This window comes from Echiichthys vipera (genome assembly GCF_963691815.1).
Source record: "Echiichthys vipera genome assembly, chromosome: 2".
In the NCBI taxonomy this organism is placed as follows: domain Eukaryota; kingdom Metazoa; phylum Chordata; class Actinopteri; order Perciformes; family Trachinidae; genus Echiichthys; species Echiichthys vipera.
Window position 1 is genome coordinate 23,605,197 of NC_139827.1, and position 16,686 is coordinate 23,621,882.

General features: G+C 40.8%; 2 protein-coding genes across 3 annotated transcripts; one reads left to right on the plus strand and one right to left on the minus strand.

Annotated features, from left to right (window-relative positions):
* Positions 1-257: 257 nt before the first annotated feature.
* On the plus strand, positions 258-13,568 carry tecrb (trans-2,3-enoyl-CoA reductase b). 2 transcript variants are annotated; one of them, XM_083921552.1, is made up of 12 exons: positions 258-309; positions 4,680-4,730; positions 8,964-9,015; positions 9,138-9,182; positions 9,304-9,407; positions 9,708-9,823; positions 10,709-10,814; positions 10,976-11,048; positions 11,147-11,190; positions 11,393-11,450; positions 12,511-12,599; positions 12,869-13,568. In XM_083921552.1, the coding sequence occupies exons 1-12, from the start codon at positions 295-297 to the stop codon at positions 13,040-13,042; spliced, it is 927 nt and encodes a 308-aa protein (XP_083777678.1). In that variant the 5' UTR covers positions 258-294; the 3' UTR covers positions 13,043-13,568. The 2 variants fall into 2 exon arrangements, with proteins under 2 accessions (XP_083777678.1, XP_083777677.1); XM_083921551.1 differs by lacking the exon at positions 258-309 and having other exon boundaries at positions 4,351-4,730.
* Positions 13,569-13,700: 132 nt separating this feature from the next.
* On the minus strand, positions 13,701-16,456 carry ndufb7 (NADH:ubiquinone oxidoreductase subunit B7). The gene is made up of 3 exons (XM_083921584.1): positions 16,204-16,456; positions 14,692-14,860; positions 13,701-13,887 (listed from the first exon to the last, which is right to left on the minus strand). The coding sequence occupies exons 1-3, from the start codon at positions 16,313-16,315 to the stop codon at positions 13,800-13,802; spliced, it is 369 nt and encodes a 122-aa protein (XP_083777710.1). The 5' UTR covers positions 16,316-16,456; the 3' UTR covers positions 13,701-13,799.
* Positions 16,457-16,686: the final 230 nt, after the last annotated feature.

Sequence of the window (16,686 nt, forward strand, 5' to 3'; positions counted from 1 at the left end):
TATATATATATATATATATACACTTAATTTTGTTTTATATTTCTAATATGTATTAATTTTTTGCACACTGATCTTATTTGTATGAATATCTATTTCTGCTGATGTGTGCTTGTTCTTAATCCGAAATAAAGATTTCTAAATTGAAAAAAAACAATAATGCCGCCGGTTTTGATTGGCTGCAGCGCGGCCGTAGTGCCCGCCCACGGAGCCTCAGCAGTCGCTCAATGCTCCGCTGATTGGAGACGGCTCCGTCACTCATCTGCAGTGTTGAGGAAGGGGGTGCAAGCTGCCAAGATGAAGCACTACGAGGTGAGTAGTATCTCTGAAACTCTAAACCATGAATGGAGAGCTTCACGGGTCCAGAGTTGAATTAACCAGACTAATGCGGGGTTCCCTGTGGTCTGTGTCACGGTGAACTCCACCACAACACTCACATTAAACGTGAGAGCTTCAAACAGGAGCCGAAAAGGACCGCACACTGCAGCAGCACCGCCTGTCATGGACTGCTAGCGATGACCGGGGATTTGTGGCCTCTCGTGCGCGTAAATTATCGGTTGTATCGGCTAAAAATCTAAAATCGTGACTAAATTTCAAGCTGCAACCCCGGTTATAATGAATGATATTTGCGTTGTGTATTTGTATTTTTGATAGGCTGAATGTCTGTGGTAGCTCAACACAGAGCCCTCTGTGAGATAATGCTCGGTGTCATCGCCATCTCTGGCTGCTCATTGGCCGCATGGCGCTTCTTATCTTGTTATTACCCAATAATGCAGGTGAACAGTCAAGTGCTCAAGCCCTGTCACACTTCCCCTCATGGCTTGGATGTGATTTAATGTTTAACGTTGCATCAGTCTGAAAAAATGTTCTGGTTAACTGTTTTTTACAAACGTCCAAACTCGACTCGGGCTTGTTTTTACTCTTTTTATCATTATTGTGAAATGTTTCCTATGCAACTCAACCCTCATATTTCTTCAGTCACTGACAGCGTCTCCAAATGTTAACAAAAAAGAGTTTCATGAGCACCAAAACCCATCAGACAGGATTTAAAGTAGTCTGACAGAAACTGACCCGACCAGTGGCTGCTGCTCCTGTTCCCCTTCTTTTTCTGTTCTCAGATGTGGCTGTTGCAACCTACAAGGAGCAAAACATTTGAATCATGAAAGAACAACTGTGTGCCATTTATGGGTGTGGTTGCACTGGTGTCAGACTTCTACTTCCACTGGAGTAAAGTGTCAGTAACAGCAGAGGGGAATCAAGAGTCTGTTAGGGCCCTGTGCAAAAATTCACAGGTTTATTTAAAGTGAATAATACACGTCACTTGCAACCGGAGTGAAAACAAAACAAAACAAAACTTTCATCAGAAATGGGTGAAGTCATGTGGGGCCCCCTTAAGGCGCACACACTGTCCAGTGTGTCTAAAGTTCGTTTGACCAGTGAGCACAAATGTTCTGCGCCCGGTTAGAATAATAATTAATAATAATTAACAAATGTTCTGCGCCCGGTTGAGATTATATATATATATATATATATATATATATATATATATACACACACACTTTTAGTAGGAAAGGCACTTGGGGAAGACTGTATTTTGGCTTTTATTTAGATTAACTTTTAAATTCTGGTTTTAGTCTGATCATTGATGTGCCTTACTTGATTTTAGGCAGTACCTATGCTTTATAGAATATATTACTGTTGTGCAGTGCCTTTGGTGCATTGCCATTTCTCACTGAAAAATGTATATTTTTAATTATACATATCTATATATATTGGCTCCTCTGGAATAAGCCACTCCATACTCGTTGAAACTAGTGTGCCTACTATTACACTTACGATTGTGCGAAGTGAAGAAAAACTGACACAGGTTGATCCCACATTGGCAGATGTGGGCTCTACAGACAAAGCCACTGGCCACTATCCTCTACTATCAAACATTTGTTGCCACAAAATATTTTGAAGTCCCAATTTTTATTAGCAGGTATCAACATGCGACATGTGGCCGTATGGTAGAGCATTTTGACGTTGCGATACACCTAAGGTATTCTGACAGGTCACAGAATATGGTGTTAAATCAGTATGCAACCATGTGGGTTCAAATGTTTTTGTTTTCGTTACACTGTTCACAATATATTAGGACATAAATCAACCTGTAAATGTTTTTCATTGGGGTTTAATAGTCATTAGTCACCAGATAGCACCAGAGAGCTGCTTCCCTTTCACAGTGACACCGACTGCCCATGAAGTGCCCAAAGTACAAAAACAATTTCAGAGCAATGAAACATTTCCAGCTTGCCTGTAAATCGGTCTAAACAGGTCCTCTTTCCTGATTTAAAAAAGATGGTCTCTTACCTTGGGACAGGAGGTACAGGCAAAACCAGCAAAAAAAGTCTGCTCTCTCAATTAAAGCCTATTTCTCCTGGCTTCACTCTCCCCACAGACTGCAATACCAGGGCAGACTGTTACTGCCAGACAGAAGCTTTATATAGATGAGATGGGGGAGGTACAGGCAGTGGGTATGCCTGGCAGAGTGAGAGACTGAGATGGGGTTGTTTATTTCCCTGAAGTCTTGACTGCGGTGTCATGTGTCCTGCTTTATTTAAGCATTTGTGAAAGTTTCATTTGCACAGTGATAAGTCAGCTCAGTTAATTCATTTAAAAACAACTGTTAAAGTTTTAGAAAAGCAAAGATGCTTTGTGCAAATGAAAATAAAAATGAAATACATGCCATCTGAAATACGAAATCCGGGGGCATCTCAGGCCACAAAACCAAATCACCAGAGACCCCTGTTTTACTAGTCTCAGATAAAAATTTGTGTGCGGCACAAGGTGTCTCCAGGTATGTTGGGTACAAATGGTCCCTGTCTAAATTTGATGTTTGAGCTAAAGTTATAGATACATGCCCAGCATAAACTTCCAAGATTATGCCACTTGACTATATATTTTTAATTTATTATGGAAACTGTATACTGGCCTTCATTAGAGAGTAGGGGGGTGGGGGTGGGCTTCACCAAGGGGAATGCCTCGACTAAGCTCTCAAGAGTCTGGGGGATTATCACCCCTTGGTGGCAGGAAAAGGTCACTCCCCATGTGAGTGATTGATAGGGCTGGGTTTCTGTACTCAATATCTTTTAGGTTAACACCTATAATAACCCAGTACCAAGTAGTATTGAAACTTCACCAGTCACAACGATACCTGCATTTGATCCTTTTTGTACAGAGATCTAGAAAAAAAACCCTATTTGTATGGTTTTGCTCGTAGCCAATTACCGCAAGCGTTCTTAAATTTAATGAGGTGTGTGATTGGCCCAATATAACAGCAGCTACAACCCATACAGTCTGTGGTGTGGTGAAGTCGAGCGCGGCAGGGCTGCAACTAACCATTATTGTCATTATTGATCAATCTGCCAACAATTTTTAGATGAATCGTTTGGTCTATAAAATGTCAGAAAATAGCGAAAAAATGTCAGTCCCAGTTTGTGAGAGTAGAAGGAAATGTATTTAAATGTAGTGTTTTGTCATTCCACAATGCAAAGATATTCAGTTTGATACCATGTAAAACAGAAAATCAGGAAATCTCTATATTTGAGAGGCTGACAACAGCATTTTCTGCCACTTTTGCATGAAAAATGACTTTGACCATTAATTGATTAACAAGTGCGGTGTATTTGAAGGAGTTGGCAGTTAAAGGATGCCTGTATTGGTACTGGTATAGAAATTTTTAACGTCCAAGTGACTGAAAGATCTGGCTGCTAATTTAACTTTCAAGGCACAAAGTGTGTATGAGACCCTAAACTGGTTTCATTCAGGTGTCTGCTCAAAGGTTGGTGATTGACAGTACGTCTTAAACACTGAGCCCATGACATCACCACACAGGCGTAGATGGTGTGGGGGGTGAGGGGTGGGGGTCCAGTGAGAGGGTTAGTCATACAGTAGACGTTTATATTTAGCTGGGGGAGAGGAAGAGAGGTGGACAAACTAGGAAAGGTTTGTTGCTGTTTGTCATAATATCTCTCCTCCGTCTTCCCACTTAGCTGGGGGATGAGAGGTGTCAGGGGTCATCAGGTGTCCCTTTTTAGGGAGGAGTAATGTTTCAAAACCACTCAGTGCAGCGCTGAAATATAGTTACTGCTCTAGAAGGTTCCTTCATGAGGTATACACAGATGATCTACTGCAGACAGTTCGCCAGGGGGATACTAGGCATTCCTGTGTACGCAACTGTGCACACACATGTGGCATATGTCCACGCTCCAGGGGTCGGTTGGCAGTTAAATAAAGCTGCGCACCAGAAGTGAAGGAATGAGCGAGGGGCAAAGAGGGAGGGAGAGCAAGAGAGAATGGCAGAGAGGAACAGAGAAGAAGAGGAGGGAGGGGTAGAGGAGCAGGGGAGAGACAGATTTATTTCCACAGCTGAGTGCTGCCCCTCTCCTCTATGGTTTGGGGTGGATTTCGGATAGACAGTTGAGAGGTGAAGAGTGACAAGAGGACCGAGAGGAAGAGTGAGGCGAAGAAGGGAATAAACTGAGTGCAGGAGGAGGACTGTGGACATGGATGCCCTAGCACTAGAGGCCACCAGCACTAAAAAGCCAGCTAACGGGGCGGTGGCCGCCCCGGTGCTGGCTCCAGCCCCAGTTAAACGCAAACCTGCTAAAAAAGCTAAAAAGGCTGTTGTTTTTTTTGAGGTGGAGATACTGGATGCCAAGACGAAGGATAAGCTCTGCTTCCTGGACAAGGTGAGAACACATTTCTTTTCTTCATGTATTTCTTTCACAGTTTTCTTGATTTTACTTTGAGTAAATACTTTTTGGCGCCTCAGCTCTGCAAAAAAGTATTTTTAAATACTGTATTTGCACATTCAATTGTCCATGTGTCTGTGGAGTGGGCTTGTATGTTTACTAAATGCAACAGGTGCAGTATGGCTGTATGTGTTACAGTAAAAAGCCTGCGCATATATTAGTCGAGCGTTTTCTAGAACATTGTTGAGCTGCAGCAGTCGAGTGTGAGTGTGTGTTTTCGTGCATGTGACACAACAGCGCTGTGTTCTTTTACCTGTGTAAGGAAGGTGTTTGTGGCATGCGCAAATACCTTTTGATTGTGACTCTGTTGGAGAGCTCCTGATTCAAATCTGCAGGCAGATGTAATGCAAGCTATAGTTTACCTTATGTAAGGCATTGCATCACGTCCACAACCTCTGGCGTCAAAACTGCAGGTGTGTTTGACCAATCATGTCTTCATCCCGAACATCTCCTGAAGATAAGAGTCTCATAATGTTCATGACATTTCAGAATTAGTTGTATTATATCATCCACAATATATTATATGGGCTATTCATGATATAGACTTACATTTTTAAGCAAGGCAGCAATTATTGTATACAGTTTAAAGTTTAACATACTGTATATTGCACTTTTTCCTTTAAGACAAGAAAATACACCAAGAAACCTCTTCTCTCTGCGTTGTTCAGGTTATTTTTTTCGTTGGTAGTTGGTTGACTCTAGTCGTGGTAGCTGCTCTGGCTCAGATGGTTGAACTAGGTGTGGTGCAGAATAGAAATGAGTCCCAAGATATCCTCATAGCTACATTGTTATCCAGATGCCAGCAGCACAGCTAGAAAACAGCTCTCAAACGGGAAACAAATGGGTTTTCTTTGCGTTTCAACTTGTATGCTTGTTTTAAGATTGACCGCCACTTCATTTTTGGATCAAAATGCTTTTAGTGGAGATCCTCTTGTCATATAGTCTGGAAATCAGACAAATCTCCCAAATATGTTTTCATTTGTTCTGGCAAATAGGACTGGCCCCTCTCCCATACAGACCAATTTCCAGCCGACCTGGACCAATCACAACCATTAATATAATCTGGGGAGGGTTTAAGACGATGACTGACAATGTCCCGGTCCAGTCTGCAGTAATCCGATCAAACTGTCCAACCAGGCAGTGCTGATCAAATATGACTAGACATTCTTTTACAGTATTTACATAAAATGTTTTCAGAAAAGCATTTTAGTGTTTTGTTCAGCTGTAATTCGAGAAAGTTTGTGACCTGGCCACCATTGTTTTCCACTGACCAAGCTCCGCCAGGTTTTTTTTTTTTCTATGATTGGTTGCAGGTCTATCCAATTGTGTCAAAATCTGAAATTAATTAAGAGGGGCCAGGACTAATATGCATTTGCGGCTAGTCTGGTGATGCCAGGGCACCTCGCATCATAGGCAGATCAATGTAAAGTTGTGACGTATGTTTGTTCGTTTATGTAAATAATATTTCATTCTCTGTTTTTGAGATAGAAACTGAGTAAAAATAAGCACTTTTTCTTGATGGTTTGTAAGATATTTAACCTCACCAGAAGTATTCAGCTCTCATTTAGGTTGTGCCATGTGTCAGGTGGTTTTTACAGATGTAATACAACAAGAAGTTTAGCAATCAGTTTTTGCAGTCAGGATTTAAGAGTATCACAGTTGTATTAGCAACCTGTACTTTTATAGGATGTTTAAGCTGTTTTATCAATTATATTTACAGTAATTGTACTTGGTCTGTTCTTTGTCATTGCTGCGTTAGACTGCTTTGATTTATTACTGACAGGCTTGTAAGTCAGTGCTGTTGCATTAGGAGGGTTTAGTCAGAAGCCTGTTGGTATATAACATTGCATTAGCCAAGTTTACAGTGGTGTTAGTCCGTCAGCCAGGCCAGACTCAGCTTGTCAAAGGCTGCTCCTCAAGACAACCAAGTATAAAGTGCTATCCTTATATCCTGTTGTCGCCTTAGCAGAGTTTCCATGGCGACAGCATGCACAATTTTCACACCTTTGTGCGAAGAAGTTTCACAGGTTTGACCGATATAGATCATGATCTGGACAGATTGCGCTTTGGGGGACTGGTTTCCTAAAGTAGGCTCACAGAGCTGAACTAACAGAAGGAGTTAGAAATAAAACTCAACTGTCTGGGTCAGTGACTGACTCAGTAGCTGCTTTTTCACTATCGCACCAATGCGAGCTAGGGCTATCTTCGAGCCAGCCGGTGTTAATAGCCCCAGGCTTCAAGTAGCAGTAGAATATTTCCCTACAACCCACCCATAACATGCCGCCTTGGTGAAAACGTCACCCATCCCACACCGCGGATAACATTGCCAAACTTGTCAGACTCCTATAACTTTAAATAGCCACGTTGGAATTACTGTTAGCACCGTTCAGCAATCCATAACACAAATAGGCCAACATGAAGATGCATTCAGGTTTATCACTTCCGCTGCTTAGCTTACAAAATAAATGAATGGCAAAAAAACTCACTGACTGTGACCTGACCGTGATGTTCCTGCACGGGTGGTCTCTCCGATGGCCCATTAACCTGAAACACCCAATAGGGATCTCAATACTTAATGAAGCCTGTAAAAAGAGAAGGGGGGCAGCAGGGGTCACAGAGAGACGCTTTCTCAGTGATGTCATCCTGCTGTAAATCGCCTGTGGTCCTCTGGAGGACGTAAGCAGAAGCCTATTACAGCAGAGGACCACTTTGGTTTGCTTCAGATGTTTCACATGATCTTTGACAAAACTTTTCCTCACAGAAAATAATAATTCAAGTCTTTCTCCAGGCTTCCTAAAATGGCATACAAATTAAACAGTTTTAGACATTTTCATCTGAACAAAGAAATGCTAAAATAACATTAATAATATCTAGTGTTTATACTGAACAGTGCCGGCCTGGGTGGTTAATTATGTCTTGGCCTTGTAAACTCAGTGTCTCTCTACTAAACAAGAAACTTGAAAATGTACTTGAACTGTGTCCTCAAATACCTATGTAGTTCAGCGGTTTGACGGTGATTTGCAATTATGTGTTGTATAAGCACTGTATTATTTTGTTCAGTGCTCTCTGGTCTTTCACACAGCTGATAGGCTCAGCCACAAAGCAACACATGTAGAAGTTCATACTTTCTTGTGTTAGTCTCCTACTGTTACACCCTTGCTTACAGTGTGGTTGCAAACAGGTATATGTTTCACAAAAGCATTTCAGCCTCCCTAGTCCAGGCCAGCAGGGAAATATAGGCTTACTGCTAAAATGTTTTGGGAAACCTGTCACCACCTTCATAAATGTCAGAGGCCTGAGAGAAATTCAATGCGTATTCCTGAGATGTTATAATGATGCAATGTGCAGATAGTATTTCAGAATTTGTTTTCATACCAAAAAGGAACTGTGAATTCTCTCTTTCCATTCATTTCAGTTCACTAACTTTGTGAGTGACAGATTGTCTAAGTTTCTGTTATGTTTATTTTTGTAACAATCTAAAATCAATGGATTTCAGTTGTTGCATGAAAAGTTAGCATTTATATATATCAATGCTTTGGAAACTGTTGTTTGAGTGCATATTTTTTATGGAGCATATTTCATATGGGTTAGAGAAGTCCAACATGCTTAAACGTAATTGTAAATATGCAATTGCAGCACAGCACAATACTAATATTCAATTCAGGTAAACAGTGAAAGCATAGAGACAGACAATGCTAGTTACACTCAGCATTTATATAAACTAGCTACCATGTGAGTAACCGAAAACATGCAAACCACTGGTATTTTCTTTTATATTAGTCAGGTCATGATGGAGTGCTTCAGTAACTGCACAAAGTCAACCTTTTCTTTCCCAATACCAGTTCCAATATCTCATGACAGTGCCGTATTATCCAATATCACTGCTCTCATGTTTCTGTTTCTTGTCATTGTGTTTATATTTGGGGGAGTTGTTGGGCCATTGCTGACAGCCTGGCACAAAGTTGGGTACTTGGTGCGCGTGTGTGTGTGTGTGTGTGCATAGGCTCTTTCAAACCCTAATACCAGCTGTTGAATAAATGGTGTCTAAGGGGTATGTGAGCTATATTTATCACTAATCACCATCATGAATGGAAAACAGGGTTATTATCTGTTCCTTTGTGTGTGTGTGTGTGATGTCCCTCCACTTATTTATTGTGGTACTATTTGTAGGTCGAGCCAAATGCCACCATCGGAGAGATCAAGTCTATGTTCCACAAGAGCCGTGAGTGCCATCTCTCTGCAGAGGACTAAAGCCTCATACTGTACATCTGATTTAACATCACACTAATCTTCAAACTGCACTTAGAAATACTCACTTTCTTCTGTCTTATCTGTCCATTTCAGATCCTCAGTGGTACCCGGCCAGACAGTCCATTCGCCTCGACCCCAGTAAGTCAGCCAAAGTGTGATTGTCTTTCAGTGTATTTAAAGTGAACATGGTACAACTCATCTCTACAATCACCTTATTATTTACTGTCCATCTCATGAAGTCAAATGGTGTGCATTTCAGAGGGGAAGTCTCTGAAGGATGAGGATGTCCTGCAGTATCTACCTGTGGGAACCACAGCAACCTTCTACTTCAGAGACCTGGGAGCCCAGATCAGCTGGGTCACGGTGAGTACAACGCCTTGCTATCAGTGCTGACAAGCTCACATACATCAGACCACGAGTGGGATCAAGCAGAGCTATATTGAGATTTCCCGCTGGGTTAAAAAGGGTGTGTGCGTCTATGTGTGTGTGTGTGTGTTGTATTGGGTCTGCTGGGAGAGACAGATCCAGAAGAGGGAAGCTGATATATTTATCTTTCTAATACGGCAGCAAATCGATATATATATATCAATATTATGACATGGCTACAGTCATAACCTGAGTCTCCCAAGGTTCTGACTTCTTATGTCCTACTTTGTTTTTCAGGTCTTTCTGACTGAGTACACCGGTCCTCTGGTCATCTATCTGATGTTCTACTTCAGAGTTCCCTTCATCTACGCACCCAAATACGACTTTACCACCAGTAAACACTGGGTCGTACAGTGAGTGTCTCCAACACACCTTCACAGACTGTATACAGTTACTTAGAGCCTCCTTCACCCCAGTGCAGCAAGTGTTACATTAAAATACATATTTTATACATTAAAATATCAGCAAGACTCAACCATATATCCAGACTAGACTGGTTTTATTAAAGGAAGGTATTTATTCACCAACACTTGCAAACTAATTTAACCTAATGCAGCTGTCAACCAGTCTAAAATTAGACACTGTGGAAAAAGCATTTGATAGAGTTAACTTGTGTGATTCCTATCCATACTGCCTCAGAAACACGGATTTAAAGTCATAAATTAAATGCGTTAAAGCACTTTACAAGTCACCTATGGCAACCATCTCTTTTAACAGTCCATAATCACAGTGTCACCTTAGAGGCAAGGGTTTATTTGTTGACAAAGAAATGCTCTAGAAAGGTGTGTCAAGAAAGGATGAGGCACAGGATGCTGCAAAAGATTATGAGACTTCAAGGACTACAGACTAAAATGACTTGATAAGAAGTACATTTGATGCACTGAACAAGTCTTAATCTAAGTAACTAGTAACAATAGCTGCCAAATAAATGTTGTGAAATGTAGTGTTAAAGAAGCCAGTCTTAAGCTAAGCTATTCGGCTGATGGCTGTAGTGTCATGTTTACCGCATAGACACAAGAGTGGTATCGATCCACATATCTAACGCTCAGCAAAAAAAGTGAAAACCTACTGACTATTCCTGGAAGCCCTTCTCTTTCCATATCAATGTGAAAATGGGACTTGGCATGTAGACATGGACAGTGCTTTGTTCTCATCGGGAGGATCTCCTGTACCTGCATCCTACTTTTTAAATAACTATAGTAGTGCTAACACACGTGTTTGTGCTTTCCCCCCCCCAGTCTCGCCTGTATGTGTCACTCTTTCCACTTTGTTAAGAGGCTACTGGAGACGCTTTTTGTCCATCGTTTCTCTCATGGAACCATGCCGTTACGCAACATCTTCAAGGTGAGATGTGTCCTGCCTTACATTAATATGCACAAAGTAAATGATGAATAAATAAATAAGTACACAACCTTGTAACACTTTGGGATTGAAAAGTGTATATCTGCCTGCCACCACAAGGAATTCTGAAAGAGACAATGTTCCCGGTTCATTTCCCGTTTCAGAACTGTACCTACTACTGGGGCTTTGCAGCATGGATGGCCTATTACATCAACCACCCGCTGTACACACCACCCAGTGAGTGGGCGTGCACCATACACTCAGCGCTCACATATACCAATGTGTAATTGTGATTCTTTTTCACAATTGCTGTTTTTAATTGTGTTTTGTTGCAGTCTACGGGGAGCAACAAATCAGACTGGCCCTCATCTTATTCTTGGTAAGAATCTATTTATCTTCAACACGTTCTGCATTATTTTGATTCAACTAGTAAATAGAAAAAAACAGGTAATTTTCATCATTTTAATTAGTATTTTGTTCATTTTCCAGAGACAGACTTTGACTTCAAATGTTTATCCTCTTTTGCTCTTCACACACTCTTTTTTTTATTTAATCACTTGTGTGACTGTTTTGTTTCTTAGTTCTGTCAGATCGGCAACTTTTCCATCCACATTGCTCTTCGGAACCTCCGTCCACCAGGTACACACCCTTGTAACACCTGTACGTCTGACTGATGTCTCACTCACTGACACACACACACAGTTTTTAGTGTATGTTCTGCACTTTTTCAGGGATATTTGACATATCATTTTCAAATATACAGTTGCTTTGTAATTATTTCAAAGATAAATTGAATATTTGATTGGGCAATGTAGTTCTGGGTTGTGTGTGCGTTGCTCATGAACCATGAAGAAAACACAATTCAAATCAGTTCATATCCAAATGTACGTCCGCTTTTCAGTTGGAGCCCCTTAAAACATTATTGCACATCTTAAATATTTGACTAAACTTTGAAAATGTATAAAAAACAATATTAAAATGAAAAGTACACATATAGCAAACTCAACATACAAATTCTCATAAACATAAACCACAAAAAAAAAAATATTACTTTGAAAAGACACACATCACATTTTTTTCCCAGTCCAATGAAGAGAGCACACATAAAGCCACACAGACAGAAATCTATCATGTGAAATAACCAAAAGTATACTTTGGCAAAAAAGGACGTGTTCATAAAGGACCCCATCTCTCATAGTAGATAATTGAGAACATCTGTCTTCATGGCATTTAAAGGGATAGTTGGGATCTTTTGAAGTAGAGTTTGGTGAAGTATTTATCCATAGTCAGTGTGTTACTTAGAGTAGATGGCGGCCAGCACGCCCCCAGTTTGGAGAAGCAGACAGGTGACTCGACAAGGAAGCTAAGAAATGTATTGCTGTGGCTGGTGCCAGCAACAAAATATATTTTAGCCACCTAAAAAGGACCAAAATGTACTGGCTTTGTCCAATGAGTCTGGAGTCTTTGAAGAAAAAGCGATATAACTGGTTTTGTTCCCTGTCGTAAAGGGCTGTTTGACATCAAGGTAAGCTGATGTCTGGACTCTTCTACAATCAAACAACCCCACTTAAGAAACATCCAAACTATCCCTTTTAGGTCGCTTTTAAAATATCACCATTGGTCACTATTTTTACTTTGGCTATTGGGCCAAAATGTTTACATAGACCTTTCTTACCTTTCTTTTGCTACCTTCATCCAGGCTCTAAGGCCAGAAAGATTCCCTATCCAACCAAGAACCCCTTCACCTGGATCTTCCTGCTGGTCTCATGTCCCAACTACACCTATGAGGTAACCTGTTCCATTCATCCAGAGATGGCGGAGAAGATTTTTTTCCTTGCATAAACATGACATTGATTGCATGGAAATAAAGCCAAGAATTGTCAAATATAGCTTAAAAAGAATACATATCATTTTTTTGCCGAGCTGGAAGTTTTAAACCTTTCTCCCTTCAAAAAACAGTTTTGTTAGTTAAACCTGTTGGTGGCTGCCCTCTTGTGGTGGCTGCCCTCTTGTGGTTTGAGTCTGTGTGTGTGACATCCCTCCTCCTCCTGTTGCAGCTGGGCTCCTGGCTGGGCTTCACACTGATGACCCAGTGCCTGCCCGTGGCATTCTTCACCTTGGTGGGTTTCATCCAGATGACCGTGTGGGCAAAGGGGAAGCACCGCAGCTACCTGAAGGAGTTCCGCGACTACCCTCCTGTCCGCTCACCCATCCTGCCCTTTATCCTGTAGAGGACCGCTCGCCATTCAGCTCTTTCCCCACTTGTAGGATTCAAATACACCCCCACCCCAGAGAGGGTGCTCGACCCTTTTTTTTAACCCTTTAAAATCTCCACTGGAACTCAGTAGACTGACTGAAATAATCGTATCCCGTCTCCTTTCCCTACCCTCAACCAGATTTACTTTTGCTTCCTGTCTGCGATCCCTGTAATAAGTGCACATGTAAAGCACTACTCTTGCTCTATTTTTTTTTTTGTTGCCCACAAACAAATTCTGATTGGTTAATTGACCTAAGAGAGCAGTTATTTACCTTTAAACTACCCAGTATACTCAATGACATACTGTACATAAATGATGTCCAACCACTGTCATCTAATACTGTTGGTTTTTTTCTTAGGCTTAATCTGCATCCAGTGAGATTCAGTCAAATTTAAAAAGGTTTAGTTTTTATATCCAGTCATCCTAATTTGAAATCATGACAGCATGTCATTTTGTTGATGTCTGAAGTAATTTATTAAAAAAAAAAGGTAAACCAAAATGTTGTTGCCTTGCTCTGTTATGTCACAGGTGTGTGTCTGTGCACCGCTGCTCCAGCTCAGGAATATTGGAGCTTTGTGCAGAATTTAAAGCGTCACTAACGGGCAAAACTCACACTACGACGGCTGTATGTTTAGACATTAAAAAAGGCCGAGGGTTGTAGAGCTTAAACAATATTGTTTATTGTGAACAGCGGCACATATATACAGAGAAGTATCAGAGGATGCACTGATCATGCAGCTTGGGCCTGAGCCTCGATTCTCTTCTTCCTCAGCTGGAGCCTCCTCTCTCGCTCGTACTCCTTCATACGCATCACATAGCTGGAGACAGAAAAATACAGGGTTCATAGTTAATAACAAGGTTGTATTATCTTACATTTTGACAAAATTAAACTTTAATTGCTAAATCTGAAATTGGTTGTGCCATTACAATGTTATTCAGAAACTCAGCCCTTGCAAAAAAAGGAGGGGGAAAATGGTTTTATTTGAATCTTTGTGGGTTTCTAAAGGAAAACTAGCTACTTAGTTTACACAATCTGAGATCGTTTTGAACCAACATGGATGAGAAGTCCTTACAATACTCACAAGTTTACAAGTGTAAACTCTACAGATCTACTGAGGAAGATTGTGTGATATGATTGAAAGCTCCAGAGCAGCTACTAAATGGACCTTGTGATGAGACTTTGGACGATATTTAAGACATAATAAACGTTCCAAGGTCCATTTAAGGTTTTCTAGTACCTTACAGTTGTGTTAAATTACATATTCCTACAAATACATTGAAAATGATTATTTCACATTTTTTTGTTTGATTAAAATCCTGTTAAGAGATGGTATGTTATAAACAACTAAAGTTGGTTCGCAATACCAGGTGGATAAGAGATTGAATATTTCTATTTTATAAATATTTGTTGTGAGAAAAAATGTTGAGCATTTTCAAGCACTTTATCCAAAATTCAAGAACTTTTCAAACCTTGAAAACACATTAAAATTCAAGGATTTCAAGCACCCGTACGATCCCTGTAAACAGCAACAAGACTGTTTATTTAGAGGGACGTTTCTGAGTAAGCGACTGACTAAACCCTAACTTTTCAAATGTGTTAACTTGTTTCTGTAAACACTTACTCCTGTTGTTCGCAGTAGTCCCAGCCGTGTCTCTCATGCTTGCAGGCCAGAAAGTTGGGCCAGTTATCCCTCTTGCACTTCATGAGTTTCAGGAGGTACTGTGCGCAGTAGTCCCTCTGCTCCAAAGGTAGCTGGGCCATGTTCATCTGCTCCTGGGTTGCTACCATTTCTGGCAAGTGGATAGAAATATGCATAGTCATCTTTCAATGTATAGGAAGGTGGAGCTGCTGTTACTATTTGGTTGGCTGACTTAGTGGCTGAACACAGTGTTAGTCCTGTCCGGAGTAGAGGAACTATATATTCATTATAATACGGTACACATACTTCTAATCTAAGAGTTTTCTAGATGTTCCAACTCTTCTATCAGACAAAAGCACAGTGCCATTTGTATCGACTTTACTAAATCGATTCAAACGCCTCTCCTTGCACCATGCTAGATTGGAAACTTGGATTTGGAAAGGTAACATTTTAATTCAAATAGATATTATTTCAGCTCTTACAGTTATAAATCAGAATGTGTAAATCTCAACAAAATCACCACAGGTTCTGTAAGCGTCCAAAGAGTTTCAACATTATTCATCGGCATCAATATACCACTGAAAAACACCTTAATGATCATTGGGTTTTTGTGTCTTTCGAAACAACCAGACACGTTAGTTGTGTTGGCAGTATACCTACAATAGTGTTTATTGAGTAATGACAATTAGTTTTGTGCCTTTAAACTGTGCTACCAAAATCGTTGATAAAACAAGTACTACAACGCGTATTACTTATTGATGATTCGCCCTAAATATTTGAAATAATTGGGAGTGTTAGATGAAAAGGCAAATATGAATATCCTGTTACCGGGGTATTTTATTTATAAATGAACTATTTCTGTCATTTCAATGACATAATACAACAATTTCAACGGGGTCATCGGTATGTTCCCTCATTATTATTTCATTTCTTAGGCTGTGTTCCCTCAGCCCACACAAGCATCAGTTTGGCAAGTGACCGGTCAAGAGTACATCTGCCAGGGACCAGCACATGTCCATGGGCCGGGGCTGGAAAAGCACCGCTTTAAGCAGCTTCCATTACACAGTGGCTGACCTGGGAGTGGAGGTGAGGGGAAAACAAGTTTAAATCTGAGCTAAATTGTTGTTTCTCCTGTGTTTATAACTTAAAAGAAATGAGTAATGGAACAATCTCAAACAGTCTTCCTTAATATTTCTACTTTGGCAGGTGATTCTATTTTTTTGTAGGATAATTGTTCTAGCTGTGAAAACTCATGGGAAGCAGGTGCAATTCTTAATTGTATTATTAATCTGAGGGAACATAGACACCTGCACCAACTTGAGAGTGAACTCATCTTAGCATCAGTTAGCTGGTCAACTAACCAGCGTCACGTTATTGTTCGTGACATTAGCGCAGAGCTAGCTCGAGCTAAAGTAGCACCGGTTTCACTTCACATCAGTATAAACACGCTGTAAGGTGCAGTTAGTTTCTCTGGACTGGTATCTGCAGACACACCTCTCTCTTTCCTCTCTGGAAAACCAAACTGGGGGTCGAACTCGTATTTCCTCGCGGGGTCCGGCTCGGTGTCCCTCTCGGTGATGTACCGTCTGACCAGGTGCGCCCCCATGATGACACCGACGACGCTTACACACTGTTAGCTGAAAATATTATTGTCAGTTCGTTTCTGCTCCGCGTTATCTAGTATTTCAAAAAAGATTCAGCTGTCCACCATTCGGTCACCTCCACAAGCCCCCTGTCTCCACTTCCGCTTCTTACCGGAAATAAACAGCCAAGCGGTGCATCAGAGAAACACCTCCCCTCCAGCCAAGTAACAAAGGTTCCGCTGGCATAATGTAGTGTTTACTAATATCATTAATGTCAGAACTACTGACTTAATTGTACATTTTCAGTAATGTCAGGTTAAATATGTAGAATCTTCATTAAAAGCTATATATTTATAAAAAATAATACACCCACGGGGCGTTCTGAGGGGTACAA

Excerpts from the sequence above, each read along its gene's own strand:
- tecrb (XM_083921551.1), top strand. The coding sequence starts at position 4,545 with ATGGATGCCCTAGCACTAGAGGCCACCAGCACTAAAAAGCCAGCTAAC. Across the intron at positions 4,731-8,963 it reads AGCTCTGCTTCCTGGACAAG|GTCGAGCCAAATGCCACCAT; the intron begins GTGAGAACACAT and ends TACTATTTGTAG. Across the intron at positions 10,815-10,975 it reads CGTTACGCAACATCTTCAAG|AACTGTACCTACTACTGGGG; the intron begins GTGAGATGTGTC and ends TTCCCGTTTCAG.
- ndufb7 (XM_083921584.1), bottom strand. The coding sequence starts at position 16,315 with ATGGGGGCGCACCTGGTCAGACGGTACATCACCGAGAGGGACACCGAG. Across the intron at positions 14,861-16,203 it reads TCCAGAGAGGAAAGAGAGAG|AAATGGTAGCAACCCAGGAG; the intron begins GTGTGTCTGCAG and ends TCCACTTGCCAG. Across the intron at positions 13,888-14,691 it reads GACTACTGCGAACAACAGGA|CTATGTGATGCGTATGAAGG; the intron begins GTAAGTGTTTAC and ends TTCTGTCTCCAG.